The sequence below is a fragment of the Corvus kubaryi genome, unplaced genomic scaffold, assembly GCF_017639235.1.
Source record: "Corvus kubaryi isolate FWS band 111438036 unplaced genomic scaffold, C.kubaryi_AGA036_p1.0 67, whole genome shotgun sequence".
NCBI lineage: Eukaryota > Metazoa > Chordata > Aves > Passeriformes > Corvidae > Corvus > Corvus kubaryi.
Window position 1 is genome coordinate 6,328,437 of NW_024582055.1, and position 13,944 is coordinate 6,342,380.

The 13,944-nt window shown below is 38.7% G+C and overlaps 1 protein-coding gene and 1 long non-coding RNA gene across 5 annotated transcripts in view; one reads left to right on the forward strand and one right to left on the reverse strand.

Moving 5' to 3' along the window:
- Window positions 1–4,441: 4,441 nt before the first annotated feature.
- LOC121674258 overlaps window positions 4,442–13,944 on the reverse strand; it is a 116,202-nt gene continuing 106,699 nt past the window's right edge. The window contains exons 5-7 of the long non-coding RNA XR_006019506.1: window positions 7,813–7,878; window positions 6,101–6,206; window positions 4,442–4,904 (exon numbers count right to left, since the gene is read on the reverse strand). This is a non-coding gene — a long non-coding RNA (uncharacterized LOC121674258). The remainder of the gene's footprint in view (window positions 4,905–6,100; window positions 6,207–7,812; window positions 7,879–13,944) is intronic.
- Window positions 5,361–13,944, forward strand: part of PDE5A (phosphodiesterase 5A) — a 107,291-nt gene continuing 98,707 nt past the window's right edge. For 2 of the 4 annotated variants that reach the window (XM_042048475.1, XM_042048476.1), the window contains exons 1-2: window positions 5,361–5,937; window positions 8,049–8,146. In XM_042048475.1, the coding sequence (XP_041904409.1) occupies window positions 5,845–5,937; window positions 8,049–8,146 (191 nt within the window). In that variant the 5' untranslated portion in view covers window positions 5,361–5,844. Of the gene's footprint in view, window positions 5,938–8,048; window positions 8,147–13,944 lie in introns of those variants that run through there. The other 2 variants (XM_042048478.1, XM_042048479.1) reach the window with 2 other exon arrangements.

Consider the following 13,944-nt stretch of genomic DNA (forward strand, 5'->3'; position numbering starts at 1 on the left):
ATTTTATTTGAAAGTTATCTCTGATCAAAACCTGTGTCACAAGGCAGGACATGGAAGTAAGAAAAGTTTTGTTGGAGCTATAGCGGAAAATGGTTTTTTTTTATTCTTTCTTCTACTCATTTACTTCTGATAGGCTTTTAGTGTTGCAAATTAACTTAATTTGAACAAATCCATTGCCCTCCTGCTTCAGAGAATTAACTCCATGTAAGGTCATAGAGACTGTAGAAATGTTTATCTTTTGGAAGCAGTAAATTCAGATCTAGTGGGACTGCAGAGATTTGTTAACTTCCGGTTTGATCTTTGAAAACTAAATTTCTTTTTAGTAGCTGAGATGGTTTCACAGAACAAGTCTCTAAGCCAGTATGAAATTTCATACCGAGGACCAAAAAATTCTCTCAGTTCCAAGGATAGAGACGAGAGCAAGTTAATATTAATTTCCCCTGCCATTATCACAGTCCACCTAGAGCAAACATGAACAAAATGGAATCTAACGTGGCTCATTAATTCAGGATTTCTACCATGACCTCTCCCACACACCAGGGAGCAGCAGAGGCACAGGCAAAGGAGGCAGGAACATCCCACTGCCAGGTGGCAGCTTCCTCAGGGCCAGTTCTCTGCAGCAAAGAACTGACTTCGTAGTGTCTCAGCTCATCAGCTTGCTCAAAAAATAACAGAGGGAGCAAAAAAATTCCTCCCTGGTATTTTCAGACAGTATGTCCTTTGAATAATACCTCCTTTAATTCCACTGGAGAAATCCTAGTCAAATATACCAAAGTATGGCACTTGACTGGGAACATAATCCACTGGCCAAGTCTCTCCTCATGGTTTTACAGGTCTGCTGGACAGATTTAGATCACAGCAGCATCTGATGGCCTCAGGTGAATAATCCCCTCATCCAGTACCTGATTTGATGGGCAAAAGTGATTTTGTTTAACAACTCCTGGCAGAGGATCTGGTTAAGAGCTTAGTCATCTGATGGAAATCTAAGTAGAAACTCATTAAACAAAACCCAATGTATAATAATCATTGCCATTAATCAGTGCTTCAATGAGAAAATAATCTAAGAAACAGTCAAAATAGCTGTGGGTAAACTACAGGATTTTGTGACAAAAGAGAAAGGGATAATCATGCTTGTTTATTCCCATGAGAACCTTCTCTGTTGGTAAAGATACCCATATCAATACATGTTATAGAGGGGTGGAAATGCAGAGCTTCTGAGCTCATTACACCAATCAAATTCTGAAATAGCCTCAGCCCCGTGTTTTATACGGACAGTGAATGCTCCAAGCCATCCAAAGTTTGCAGACAATCGAAGACTGACGAATGGAGGAAACAATGGTGCACTTACACACGTAGCTGGTGGAATGAGTAGAACTGAAAACTAATATCGATAAACTCTTTTTTTAGGCACATGCTTCTTTGTCTGGGTCCCGAAGAAACATCAGGGAGGGACTTCTGGTTAGAAAACTAGGCCAGAACTAAAGCAGCTTTTCAGGCTGCAGTAGATGCAGGAACAGATTTGATCGAATTGCTCCTTTTGAAATATTACATAGGATATCTCTTACTTTTGTCAGCTGCTTGTATTATAATGAGTTTGCCCAAGGATTATCTTTTGGCATGTTTAATGTCTCACAAAGTGAAGCTTCCCCTTCCCCCCAGATATGATTGCATCTCCCAGAGTTTATATCAAGGCTAGCACTGTCATCTAGATTAAACTGGAAATAAGAAAAGAGCCTTGAAGAGAAGCAAGTCTATAATTCCAAATTCTAAACAGTCTCCAATTAAGGGAAACATTCCCCATTGGGTAGACTATTGCATGTGATCCTACAGTTGCATTTCCTGCACTTTCCAGAGTATTTGTTACTGGTCACCACCATCTATAGTAATGTGGCTGGGGTGCAATTCAGCATGACAATGCACTTATTTCACTGTAAAAACATACCAATTCTCTACATTTTCATTGTGCAAGTGAGTTAAGAACAACTAATTTTTTTTCTTTTTCCCAGAAAGGTTCACTGCAGTTCATTTACCTTAAGCAACACGTTAATTTTACCATGACAGGGAAGGACTGTAGTCCCTTGGCACCAGGGAGTGCATGGTGCCAGCCTTGTTCCCACTCTGAAGCCTTGCTGACTGATTAGGTGACTTCAGCAAGTCTCTGAGGTTTTACTAAATTTCAAATATATTCATATTTCCTTGACCAAGGGATTTGTTCTTTCTCTGGAGGTTTCCAATTTTAGATGGCTCTGTACCACTTCTCAAATATTCTCCAAGAAAAACAGGGCTGTCACTCAGAGAGGGAAGTTTCTAGGTGCATGGAGCACTGCTGAGCTGAGGAACACTTGTGATTCCATGGAACAAATGGCATGCCATTACATGATGGGCATTTACATTGGCATAAAATTGAGCTAACTTCATCCTGCTAAAGGAATGAAAACTCAAAGAAAACTTTGAATGCTTTGCTTCCATATAGTATCTGTCTTTTCAATAAATCAAGCAGATCTTTCTAGGATTCCCTCTGTACACCTGTTCTGGACTGGAAGCAACCTCAGTCTTAAATCAATTAATTGAAAATTGTTAAGTGTGAGAGCACCTCAAAGATTTCAGCATTTTCTGTTGCTACCTTAGAGAAGTCTCTTCTGATTAAATAACTTAATTGTAGGGGCAGATTCTTCATCCAAGTTCTCTCAATCAATTAACAAACAGGTCTAAGAATTCCACTTTTCACAGGTAATCTAAGGAGGTTATCCAATCGTATTTGTACACACACACATGCACTGGCACACAAAGTTGGAGCATTTGGGAGCATGAACTCAGAAAGGGAAAGAATGATAAGCAGGTTCACCTTTGGTTAGTTAGACCTGAAACCTTTGGTCCTTCCTCAGCATTAGTCCACAAAAACATGACTTAAAATTGCAACCAAAACATGGAATGAAATGGATTCACATTAAAGAGCAACTAGAACTTTGTCAGTTTATTTTCAACACACACCCTGTCTCTGCCTCCCTTCTTCAGGAATCAGAAGTACCAAAATAGAGTGAGAAGCACTTCTTCCACTATTCCTTTCCTGGCTGAAATCAGGAAACAGCGGAAGTCTCAAAGGAAAGACCTTTCGCAATAGCAAACTTTTAGGTATGCTTCAAGTAAGTGGAGAGTTTTGGATAATTACCTGCCCCTTGGCCAGATTTCCCTAGCAACTCATTGAACTATACACTGTTTCTGATCACTGATGAATACAGCTTATTTTTGCTTTCATCTAGGTGAGCATTTCTTCCTTTTCTCTAAATTTCTCAGAAAACGCAATAGTCAGAAAGGCTTGTGAAACCGAGGAGCCTGAGACTCCTGAAAATGGGACCTTGGTATTTGATAATTGATTTCTTTAAATGAAAAACCTAAGCACTCAAAGATCAGCTTTTAAAGGTTTTTGTCTCTTCTGCATGCAGATCAGTGCCAACCGTGGTTTTCAGAAAATGCCTAGGTAACTAAACTCCTTCAGAAATATTTTTCTTGCTGGTTAATTTGTTCTGAAGTCACAAGGAAATCTTCTGGAAAGTTATTTATATCAATAGCTATCACACCACTGAAGTCATCCAACCTAATCATCCCCAGAGAGCTGCAACAATGGGAATTATAAATAGCAGAAATATCCTGGATATCATCTCCACTATTTTAAAAACATTGTTTTCATAGAGAACAGTAACTAAGAAGAAATCTCAGGAAATAAAGTAGCAGAATACGTGCACATTTGTCACTGCCAAGAGGTCTTTCCAAGGGCCAGGTACTTTTCCCTGAGCCAAAGCCATTTAATGCTGCAAAGGTGTCACAATAGTTTGTACATTCTCTGCCTGGCTCCTGGTTTCACTCTCGTCATATTATACAAGGGGAGAACTGAAACTGTGTTGATAGATGGCCTGGAAATGCAATAGGTTAGACAAGGTAACAAAAAGCACTGTCCTAGCTTCTGGATAAAAGGAAAATTGCATTCAAGAAGTTATTTATTTTGAGTCCATTGGCAGATGAATTAATTTTTGCCATCTTCTGCATTGCAATTTAAGGGTGTCCAGGACAGACTGACCTCCACAAGGTCCCAATATTTGTTTTATACCTTAGTTCCCCAAAGAGTTCAAATCCAAAGTGCCTCAGATAATAGAATATGCATTATTTTAATACTGTCAGCATTTCTTTAATTTGGTAGAGTTACACACTTGCCCTCTCTGATGAGTACTGCCTGAGGAAAGCTGGGATCTTAGACCCTTTTCACTGTTTAGGTGTTATAGTCTTCAGAAGATCCTCCAAATCCAGATAAAACCAACCCAAGATCTCCATACACGTAGTTCCTCATATTATTGAATAAAGTTTCTAATGCAGACAAAAACTGGACTGGTTAGTCAGATGGCATTGAGAAAGCCCTAACTCCATAGTGTGTGAAAAGTTATAAAGCCAAACTTCAAGCATCCAGGTGGAAATTTCTTCTTCTTTGACTTGGTAAGTTTTATTTATTTATTTTTTTTTACATTTGGTAGAAAATAGTTCAGCCATTTTTGGAACAAATTTAGTGAAGGGTGGTTTTGCCAACATTCATATTTTTCATCTGTTTTCTGAAGAGCCATAGTGATTTATAAGAGGAGCTTGAATTCTGGCAGTGAGACAATCCTCAAGTTAGAATGGTATCTTTGTCCCCAGGAAAAGCCATTCCTAATCAGCTATGTTAGGAGTAACAGAAAAATTCCAGTTGCTACTTACAAAGCCGAAACACTTACATTTTGATTTTCTGAGTGTTTCAGGAGGAGCGTGCAAGCACTGGAGCCTGCTGAGCCTCTTGTCCTGGGCATGTACTACACGTCTGAAGGCACAGCTCAGGGCAGGTTTATCTCCAACAGAGTTCTTGTTTTCTTACAGCAAAACTATGACATCAACAAAAATGGCATAACAGAGGAGTTGACAGGGAAGGAAAAGCTAATTAGGAATTAGTTGGGTATTAGAGACTCCTAACACTATTAGACAGCATTAGAGCCTTTGAAACTCTGCCTGCACAACAATAATTTCCCTAGAATTTAAGGGCTTATTCTCCAGTTGTTCTAACTCAGCTCTATTAATATCAGTGGAGTTACATTAGTTTGCCCTGACTAATATCCTTTAGTTATGCAGACAAGCAAATAAAATCACTTTAGCTGTTCTTTTAAAGTAATTTCCAAACATCATCTAAAAGGCTCCCTCAGTACAAAAAACAAACCCCAAACACAGGACCCCGATACAGCCCTGAACTGGCTGCACATTCCAAATTGAGGGTCAACAGGAGATTCACAAGGATACCCTCGGTCACTGCTTCCTCACAGCAACTTCGGAGGGAGGGGAAGAAAGGGTTTGAAAAACATTCCAGATTTCAGCAGAGTTTTTGTAGCTGTGCAGACACAGAAGTCGCTGAAATGTCCGGAGGGACAGCCTCAGCAAGCCTGTGACCTTCTATGACAAACTGGACCATGGCCTTTCAGAAGGCATTTAGCTGGGATTGTTAAACATGTGCCAAAAAGAGAACTGCTTCTTGGATTTTTTCAATCATGTAGCACTATATTTGGACTGGAAACAGCCTGTGGATGAGCAGGAATAACCATTAGAAGGCAAGTGAAACGTTTCAAGCAGATACTACAGTCAAGGAAGAAACAACTCGAACGTATCTGGGCAAGTTTCCATACTGACTGAAGCAACACTTTTTCCCATGACATCAGACTCAAAACAAACAATATATTATAGTCCATATGTTGATTAAGGAAAGCCCAAGCCGTGCAGAGCCATGCACCAGCCTTCAGAACAGCGGCTGAACAAAAGCTGGATCGCTTGCAAGCCATGGGAGTTAATCAAACAAACAAAAAGCCCCAGGTTTTCAGGATAAGGCACCTGGGTAAGACTTCTCAGCACGATGAGGTTGTGAATACCGAGGTAAGACTGAAAGCAAACTGCCTGGATCAAAGTTATGTAGTCTGACTAGATGACAAGGGCAACAAGTAAACAGTGCTTTGAATATGCAGCAGCCAAAAGGCTCAGAAAACTGTAAAGTTGGTTGCAGATAACGTGCTTAGAGAACCTGGAGTCCTCTACCTACCTGAGGTCATATGGCATTTGCATGAGAAATTTGGACTTTGGAATGGTTTGCAGTCAGAGTTCAGAAGAGCTTTTGGCAGGTTAAGCATGTTCCCAGTAAGATGATGCTGAGGATAAACATGCAAGAGAAATATATAAATGCTGTTTTCACAAGAATAGTGCTGCTTTCTTAGAACTGCCTGTATTTTAGGGAGGAAGGCTAGAACGCAGTCCTGATGGGATGCCAATACAATCCATCGAGAACAGTCAGTAAATCATATGGCTTAGCAACTGAAAATGACACGGTACATTTTCAAATTTGAAACAAAAACAGAACCATGTTCCACAGCAAAGAGGTACTTGCTAAGCATGTATTGATGCTGTTTACAAAAGAATTGGGAGTTTTACTCTAAAATGGCCTAATAATATCATAATTAGTGAGTACAGCTGAATTCATTGAGATATTTTATCAAACCTTGAATTATCTGATCCATTGATCCTCTGTAATAAGGAACAGGAGGGCACCTTTGATCTTTCTCATGGAATTTAATAAGTCAAAATTAGAAAAGAGCCCTTTCAAATGAGGACAAATTTGACTAGGAGGATAACTAGGCAAGTTGTTAAATTTTAATTGTGCTTTAACAAAATTATCTAAGCTCATAGGTTTAATAGTCACAACAAATCAGGAAATAAAATGCTGTATTACTGTCACTGGTAGATTAAAGTGGCAGAACCTAGGTTTATAGAAGTATTAAGGGAAAAGAGCATTTCTTTTCTTTGCACAGTACTGACCATATTCACAAACCCGACAAAAAATACCTTGTTCCTTATTCAGACATGGGAAAATGCAATTCACTTAATGATTTTTTTTTCTATTTAAAATGATGGGTACAGTTAAAAGAGTTGTTTTCTAGGTCTGTAAATCCATTTTTATTCCCTTATGCTGTTTCCCGGTACTTCAGTCCAGGAATGACTTCTTTTAGTGTCAAACCACACAGTGAAAGTCTCAGCTAAAAAACCCATCTATGTAAACAAATTTGGCAACCACAATTCTTCACCACTCAATTTGGATCTCTGCAGCCATTTCCTTCAAGATAGATCCTTGTCCACAGAGATATTTAGACAACAGTAGACTAAATTAATTCCAGGTACTGTCAAAAAAAGAGGCACTGAAATGTGTTGCTTCCAAATAACAGCCACCCTCTGGAGACAGCCACTACAGCAAGCTGTTACCTGTCGGGAAGATCCAAGACCCTCAGTGTTAGTGATTAGCTCCTGCAGCTCTGGGGGCTTCACTGTACGTCTGCCACAGTTATTTGGAACACACAGCCTTCTAAAAATTGAATTTTTCTGCCAACTGAGGTGTGTTAACATCTGCCTGCTGCTGTTGCATTGATCATCAGTGCCTAAATCCTAAGGGAACACTTAACAGCTTTTTTCACAGATTTCCCAGTTCTGATTTGTGGGAAGCAATGGTGACATATTGGCCAAATTTGTTGCATAAGGATCACAAGGGTTTTGAAGAGGAAGAATTGCACATCTTTATAAGATTAACTGGATTTTAGTTATTTAATTTGGTCTTTAGGTCCAGTCTGAAACTACTGGTATAAAAATTAGGTTCCTGCCATCGTTTAATACTCACTGGCAAGTTACTCGGTGTGTAACGCAAATCAATGTTTCTTTACAAGTCTAAATAAAGAAAAAAGTAATAACACCTGGTGTTTAGCAGCTTACCTTAACATATAGTTAACAGCACCTTGGCCTTCACTCATGACATCCATCCCATAGGTTCATTAAATTCTAGAAGGAAAACAAAGTGAAGTAGGTCAGGTAGCCTTAACTAATCCTTAGGAAGTCATTAATGTGAGGCTGTGGAGAACAAATATGGGTAGTCTGACAATTATCAGCCACAAAAGTTATCTTTTAGCCCTTGCTTCTGACTTTAAATTATGGCTGTACATTTTCTGCAGTGTGTAGAAGGAAGAAGGGAGCTCAGCAAGACTCGACTGGGAAGAAATACTCTGAACCTGGTGACAGGCACTTGTCAAGACTTGTGCAAGACTGAGAGGTCAGTTGTGTTTTCAACAGTGCTACACTTCTGGTCTTCGATGCTTAATTCCTGATGTACGGGCAAGGGACGCAAAGGTAGAGACAGACATAGTGCAGTTTAACCTTGCACTTACTGTACTGCAGTGAGTACCCATTCCACAGGAAAAAACTACCTTTCTAATCTATTATATGATTGAATAGCTAGGATCTTCATTAGGGTCTGTATAAAGCACTGATCACTATCACAAACACCTCCTAGGAGCTTTCTCTATGTTCTCATTCCAAATTCAGGCAGGTAACCTCTGCTCATTTAACAGTAAATGGTTTAAATCACAGCAAGAATCTTTTTCATTATTAATCAGCACAAATTATCCCAGCATCTCTTTCACTGGATGCATGTAAAACATCTCTGTGACTTTGCTTTGCTTTTGGTAGTTATGCCACCAGCAACTGAAACCTTTCAGCTACACAGATCATAGTTTCCACAATTTACCTAGAGATTCTGTGAAACTTACTTCAGTGTAACATGCCAGTATGATTTAATAGGAAAAACAGAGATTTTCACAGTCAGTCTCCTTGTATATTTTATGCACATGATTGCTTTTAAGAGAATATTTATTTTAGTGTATGAAAAGCAACTGAGTGGCATAATAGATTATCAGGAAGCACTGCGCAAAGAAACGTTCTGCTGGGCTGAAGCAGCTGTTGAAGGTGTCTTCTCAAAAATCCTGAAAACCTTGTTAGCTGCTCCATCTCAGGTTTTGTGCACCTCAGCAGTTCTTCGTCCTGGCTGGAAGCATAAGCTGTGAAACGACTGTTCACAGCATTCTGAGTTTGGCCATAGCCACGGAGTCCTGGAATTGTAACAGTGTATTCTTTGGGGTCTATTCAATGCTAAACTAAGTTTCCAAATGTTTCTTGGCTCAACAAACAGTAACTGGACCTTGGACTTCCCATTTGCATTCAGTGGCAGGGGGCTAAACCTGCCATCTGTTTTGACAAATGTTTTCCATTGCCTCTGCATAGCTGACAGAACACGAGGCATATTAGGCAAAGTTAAAGTTCTCTTTCTGAACCACCATGAATTCTCTGAGTCTTCAGAAATCCCACCAGAACACAGCTAAGCAGCTAATTGTAATTCTGTTTGCAAAAGATTTTAGTTTGTCATGAGCTGCAGGTCTTAATATCTTCCTAGATCCTTATCACTTGTTCTCTGAGCATCTGCTTACTCTCCATTCCTTTGGGGCAAAAATCTTCACTGACTGGAAAATCATAGCTGCAGGCATTCTGGAAAAAAAATAAAACAAAAAGACAGCATCACTTCTACTTGTGTCTTCTGCACTTTTCTCCAGCCTGAACAGTCCCAGCTCTTAGCAGAACCATGAAAGTCAAGGGAGCTTGATAAGAGTTGCCAGTTATAATATGAATAAAACAAAGAAAGTTTCCAGAAAAAGTAGTAATGAAAAGCTACAGTTCTTCTTGACTTTCAGAGTGAGCTTTCCTAGGTTCTGTGGAACATATGTAATAATCAGACACAACTGGTCTCGCATAAATTGTCCCACAAGATGTGCATTTAAAATATTCAGGTTTGAACTGGAGCTGAATAATGAATTGAAGGTACCACTACAAGAGAATAAAGGAGAGATGAAGAATAAGGTTGCCCTGCTAAGTGACCTCTTTAAGTTTGAGCAGGTGAATCATGTCAGCACGGAAAAATGCTCCTGTATCATTCATGTCACATGTAACAAGATATCCTACCTGTTATTGCTGCCGTGTGCCACGGAGCCACTGTGCACATGAACAAATCAGACAAAAGATATGCAATTAGGTTCCAAATATCTGGGTTCGGATCTGTTTCAGATGGAAAATTTATCTACACATATGTAGCTGTCACTTTTTACACACTGAACTGTCACTAAAAGACTGTAACTAAACACAAACCTTGAGAGCAATATTCCACATCCTTTTCACATTAGGTTTTTTCACATTTAGAAGCATTTTCACATTTCGGAGCATTTAGGTTCCTGGTCATACTATAGGTTCAGCTGTTGTATATATGCCAGAAGTCTGTCTGAAGGATCCTGAGAGATTCCCAGCCTTCCCCTGGCAGCCACTCACCCTACCAGGGCACAACAGAGAGGTTTTGCTCTTTCCAGATGCATCAGTTGTGTCTGTGCCATCCTGTGCTCCATGAAGCATTAATGGTTTCCAGATGTTGGCTCACAGGGTGCTGACACAACTCTTGCACCATCAGAGTATCACACAACAATATTACGAGAAGGATCAGAACACGGGAGAATTTTACAGCCTTTGGAATCTGTAGTGACGAGAAGAGCAAGATACGATGCTGTTGTAACACTTTCCTTGCTCAGCATTACTGCCTAGGATCTTGTCCAGACCAGACTTGTGCTGCAGCACCAGAAAGGGAGCAACCTTTGAATTTACTGCTCAAGTTCTAGCATTAGTTATCATTCCTGAAATGCTGTGTAATTACTTATGTAATATCATGAATAAGTATTAGTAGCCAGGTCTGGTTGAAAATGATACAGTCATTTTATATAAAATAGTGAAACTTCATTTTCTCTTTCAATGTATTTAAACACATCAATTTTCTTTTCTGAAACACAAAATGCTTCCATATTTGCCTTTCCTATTTGTCTTCACTTACAAAACCACATTGAGATAAGAGAAAAAGAATAGAGGAAAATTTAAAAATTGGTCAATCACTAATTTTTTAATCATTATCCGATTAAATGATAAAACTTTCTTTAGAAAAATGAAAGACTGGCAAACATAAAGGTAAAATCTAGAACTTGAAAATACAACAACTGTAGTATTTAAAAACTTGAGACAGACTTAAAGAGGATTAATTGAAGCTTCTCCTAGCATATCTGAAAGATTTTAGACCCTGAGAAACCTGCTATTTTTCAGAGATATCATCTCAAATATAAAGGAGAATATAAGGAGTTCTTCACTCTCCCCATTTAGAAACTTTTCCCTCATCTAGAAAGCAGAAACAACAACTCTGTTGATATAAATGACAATAAAAGCAGCCTCTGATTTGTGGCTGTATTTGTATTTTAAAAGGTGACCATGTAACAGCCAGTAAACACAAAACACGAGAAGAGGAGGGAAGCCCAGTGATAGTAACCATAAAACATTTAAAAGGCAAAACTAAGAAGAAATATGATTTGATCCATTTTAGTCCATCTGACATTTTTATATCCACATTTAACTAACAGGTCATTAATATCCACACAAATGTAAGCAAGGGAATTTTGAGCCGAGATATCTTGTTCAGAGCAATAAAAGCTTTATTCACACTCTGCTTGTACCTCAAACATTTCATAACTTGGCAGCCCTGAACAAGTACTCCGAGAGCCGCCAGTCCAATTGCACAGAACAGAATCAGTCAGCATCTGTTCAAAAAATTCTTGCTCTGCTATGGAAAAAAAGCAATAATCATTAAAGTTTTTCCCTCAGAAAAATCTGGCTACACATGAGGGGAAAAATCAGATATCAAGCTGTGTGCAATAGGGGGTTTTAATTCTCCCTTTTTGCCTTCTAAGTAGAAGAGATTCCTTGCAAGTGAACTCCTTTTGCAGATTATAACTTCCTAAAGAGCCACAAGAGGATTTACTCATCCAAGTTCCCTTAATACAGTCCTGTCCTATTCTGAAACATTCTTAAATGCTAAGATCAGCAGATAGCAAGAACACATGTCAGAAGAAACATGTTCTTTTTCATTCAGGAGAAGATACGAGGGAGTACTTTTTCATGTTAGCTATTTGCAATTTGTCAGAAAGTCTCAGCTTCCCCCTTCAAACAATGGTTTCTGCAGCTGAATTTCTTTGTGCAGACTGTGCTTTATAGAAAACAGAATATAACAGAAAAATAAGGAGGAGTAAAATATTAGAACAGTATTTTTACCAGCATAGTATTTTTAATAAATTTTGCCATTTTCTTGACAGCTTAAAGAGAAAAAATTGTTTCTGAGATGACACTGTTTTTAAAAAGAAAACCAAACAGAATCCTACACAGAATTATGTCTTCCCAACCCCAAATCAATTTGCCTCATGACTTCAAGATTGTAAGGAATATTTCTATAAGGTTTGCATTTAGGCACAACTAAAGTTGTGATTCTCACAATACTCATAAGTCTAAAAATGTCAGTGTTCCAAATATATGCAATGACTAAATCTTCAAGAGTGGTTTCACTGACTTTGAGGTCCGCAGCTCTGATTTTAAGAGTTTTTTATTCTAAAAACAACACTATGGATCTGGTGCAGTAGTGAGTCTCATCTTGAACTGGGTTTTTTATCATAATTTCCAGGTTAAGGGGAGGATCCTGTAGTATTGTAATGCCGTATAACTGAATGGTCTGTTAGGAGAGTCCCAGTGTTTCCAGTGGCAACTACAATTTTAATGCAGCATTTTTTAAAAGGTAAAGATTATTCCTGAGGGTCTTTAGCAAAACAAGCAAATGTGTATGTCAGTATGAAATATATTCTATGTCCACAGAATTAATACAGAGCTGGATCAGCAATATTTCAAAGAAAAGGATACACAAGGAAGAAACTGATAGGAGACATAGGCCAGGCTTTGAGAAGCCTGGCTGAATCAACAGCATGACTAATGGTGTATATCTCAGCTGAGAACACATCTTTGGGAAGTGCCACTGTAAAGATGACTGGTGAGAGCAGGAAAACTGATGACTTACTTTGTCAAAAACATCTCTGAATGTACATATAAGCATAAGGGAGCATTTTCAGGATATATGAAAATCAGTTTGTCTGGGCTGACATCAGTCACTGTCTGTGGATCAGGCTGTGGGTTCTGTGTGCCCTTGGTGAGCTCATCTTTCCACAAATCCAAAATATGTTGTGAGTGATAGTGGCCGTGGCCATTTAGTGCAGCAAATATTATTCAAGGTCAAACACGTCAAAACAATGTGGAGACAGCCACAGCTATCAGAAAATCTGGGTTTAATTACAGAATGCTCAAATAATTGACATCCACATTGGATTACTTCGGGTCCATGACTTATGTTAACATTTCTGTAAGTAACGTGCTATGTTTAACAAACTGAGCTCATCATCTGTGATTTCAGTTTTGCTTGGAAGCCCTCTTGAAAGTTTAATTGCTGCTGCCATGTTCATATGCATTTTCTCTGTGTTAAAAGCTAAATTAAACTGATTTCCTTTAGACAATTCCTGAGGCTAAACTTCTACAAGGCTCTGGGCTTCCCCTGCTTTAAAAATTAATGGCCTCTCCTACTTAAAATCTAAAGTGGCTTTTAGTCACCATGAATTTTTTTGGTGTGCCAATGTTATCAGTTAAATAATCTCTTCTCACTAGCATTTACCTTCAGTTATGTAATATGTATGACACATCACCTGTCTTCTATTTCACTAGCCTAAATATAACAAGTTTTCCCATCTTTCCTTATGTGTCAGATGAGCTGGTAGATTCCATCAAGATATCTGTAATATTTTATTTTTAGGGTTTTTTTCTTCCATTTTCAGTTTCCTGCCAGGTATTCAGAATAAATTTTGTAGGTAAAGTCTGTGGCAGGACTTTTGTCTGTGGCACATGGCACAGTCTAAACAGATCACCAGTCCCAGTCAGGAAGAAACAAGAGAGCACTCAGACTTCAGGATCTAAGTGAAACTTTTGAATCCAGAATAATATCAGTAAGTCAAAGGTGAAAATAAAGTAATTTCCTTCCTTCACAGAATTTATTGATTCTTATCCTGAAAATTGTTGCCCCTCAGTTCTCTTGCTGTTCTTTGAGACATGTTTCTGCAGAAGAATATT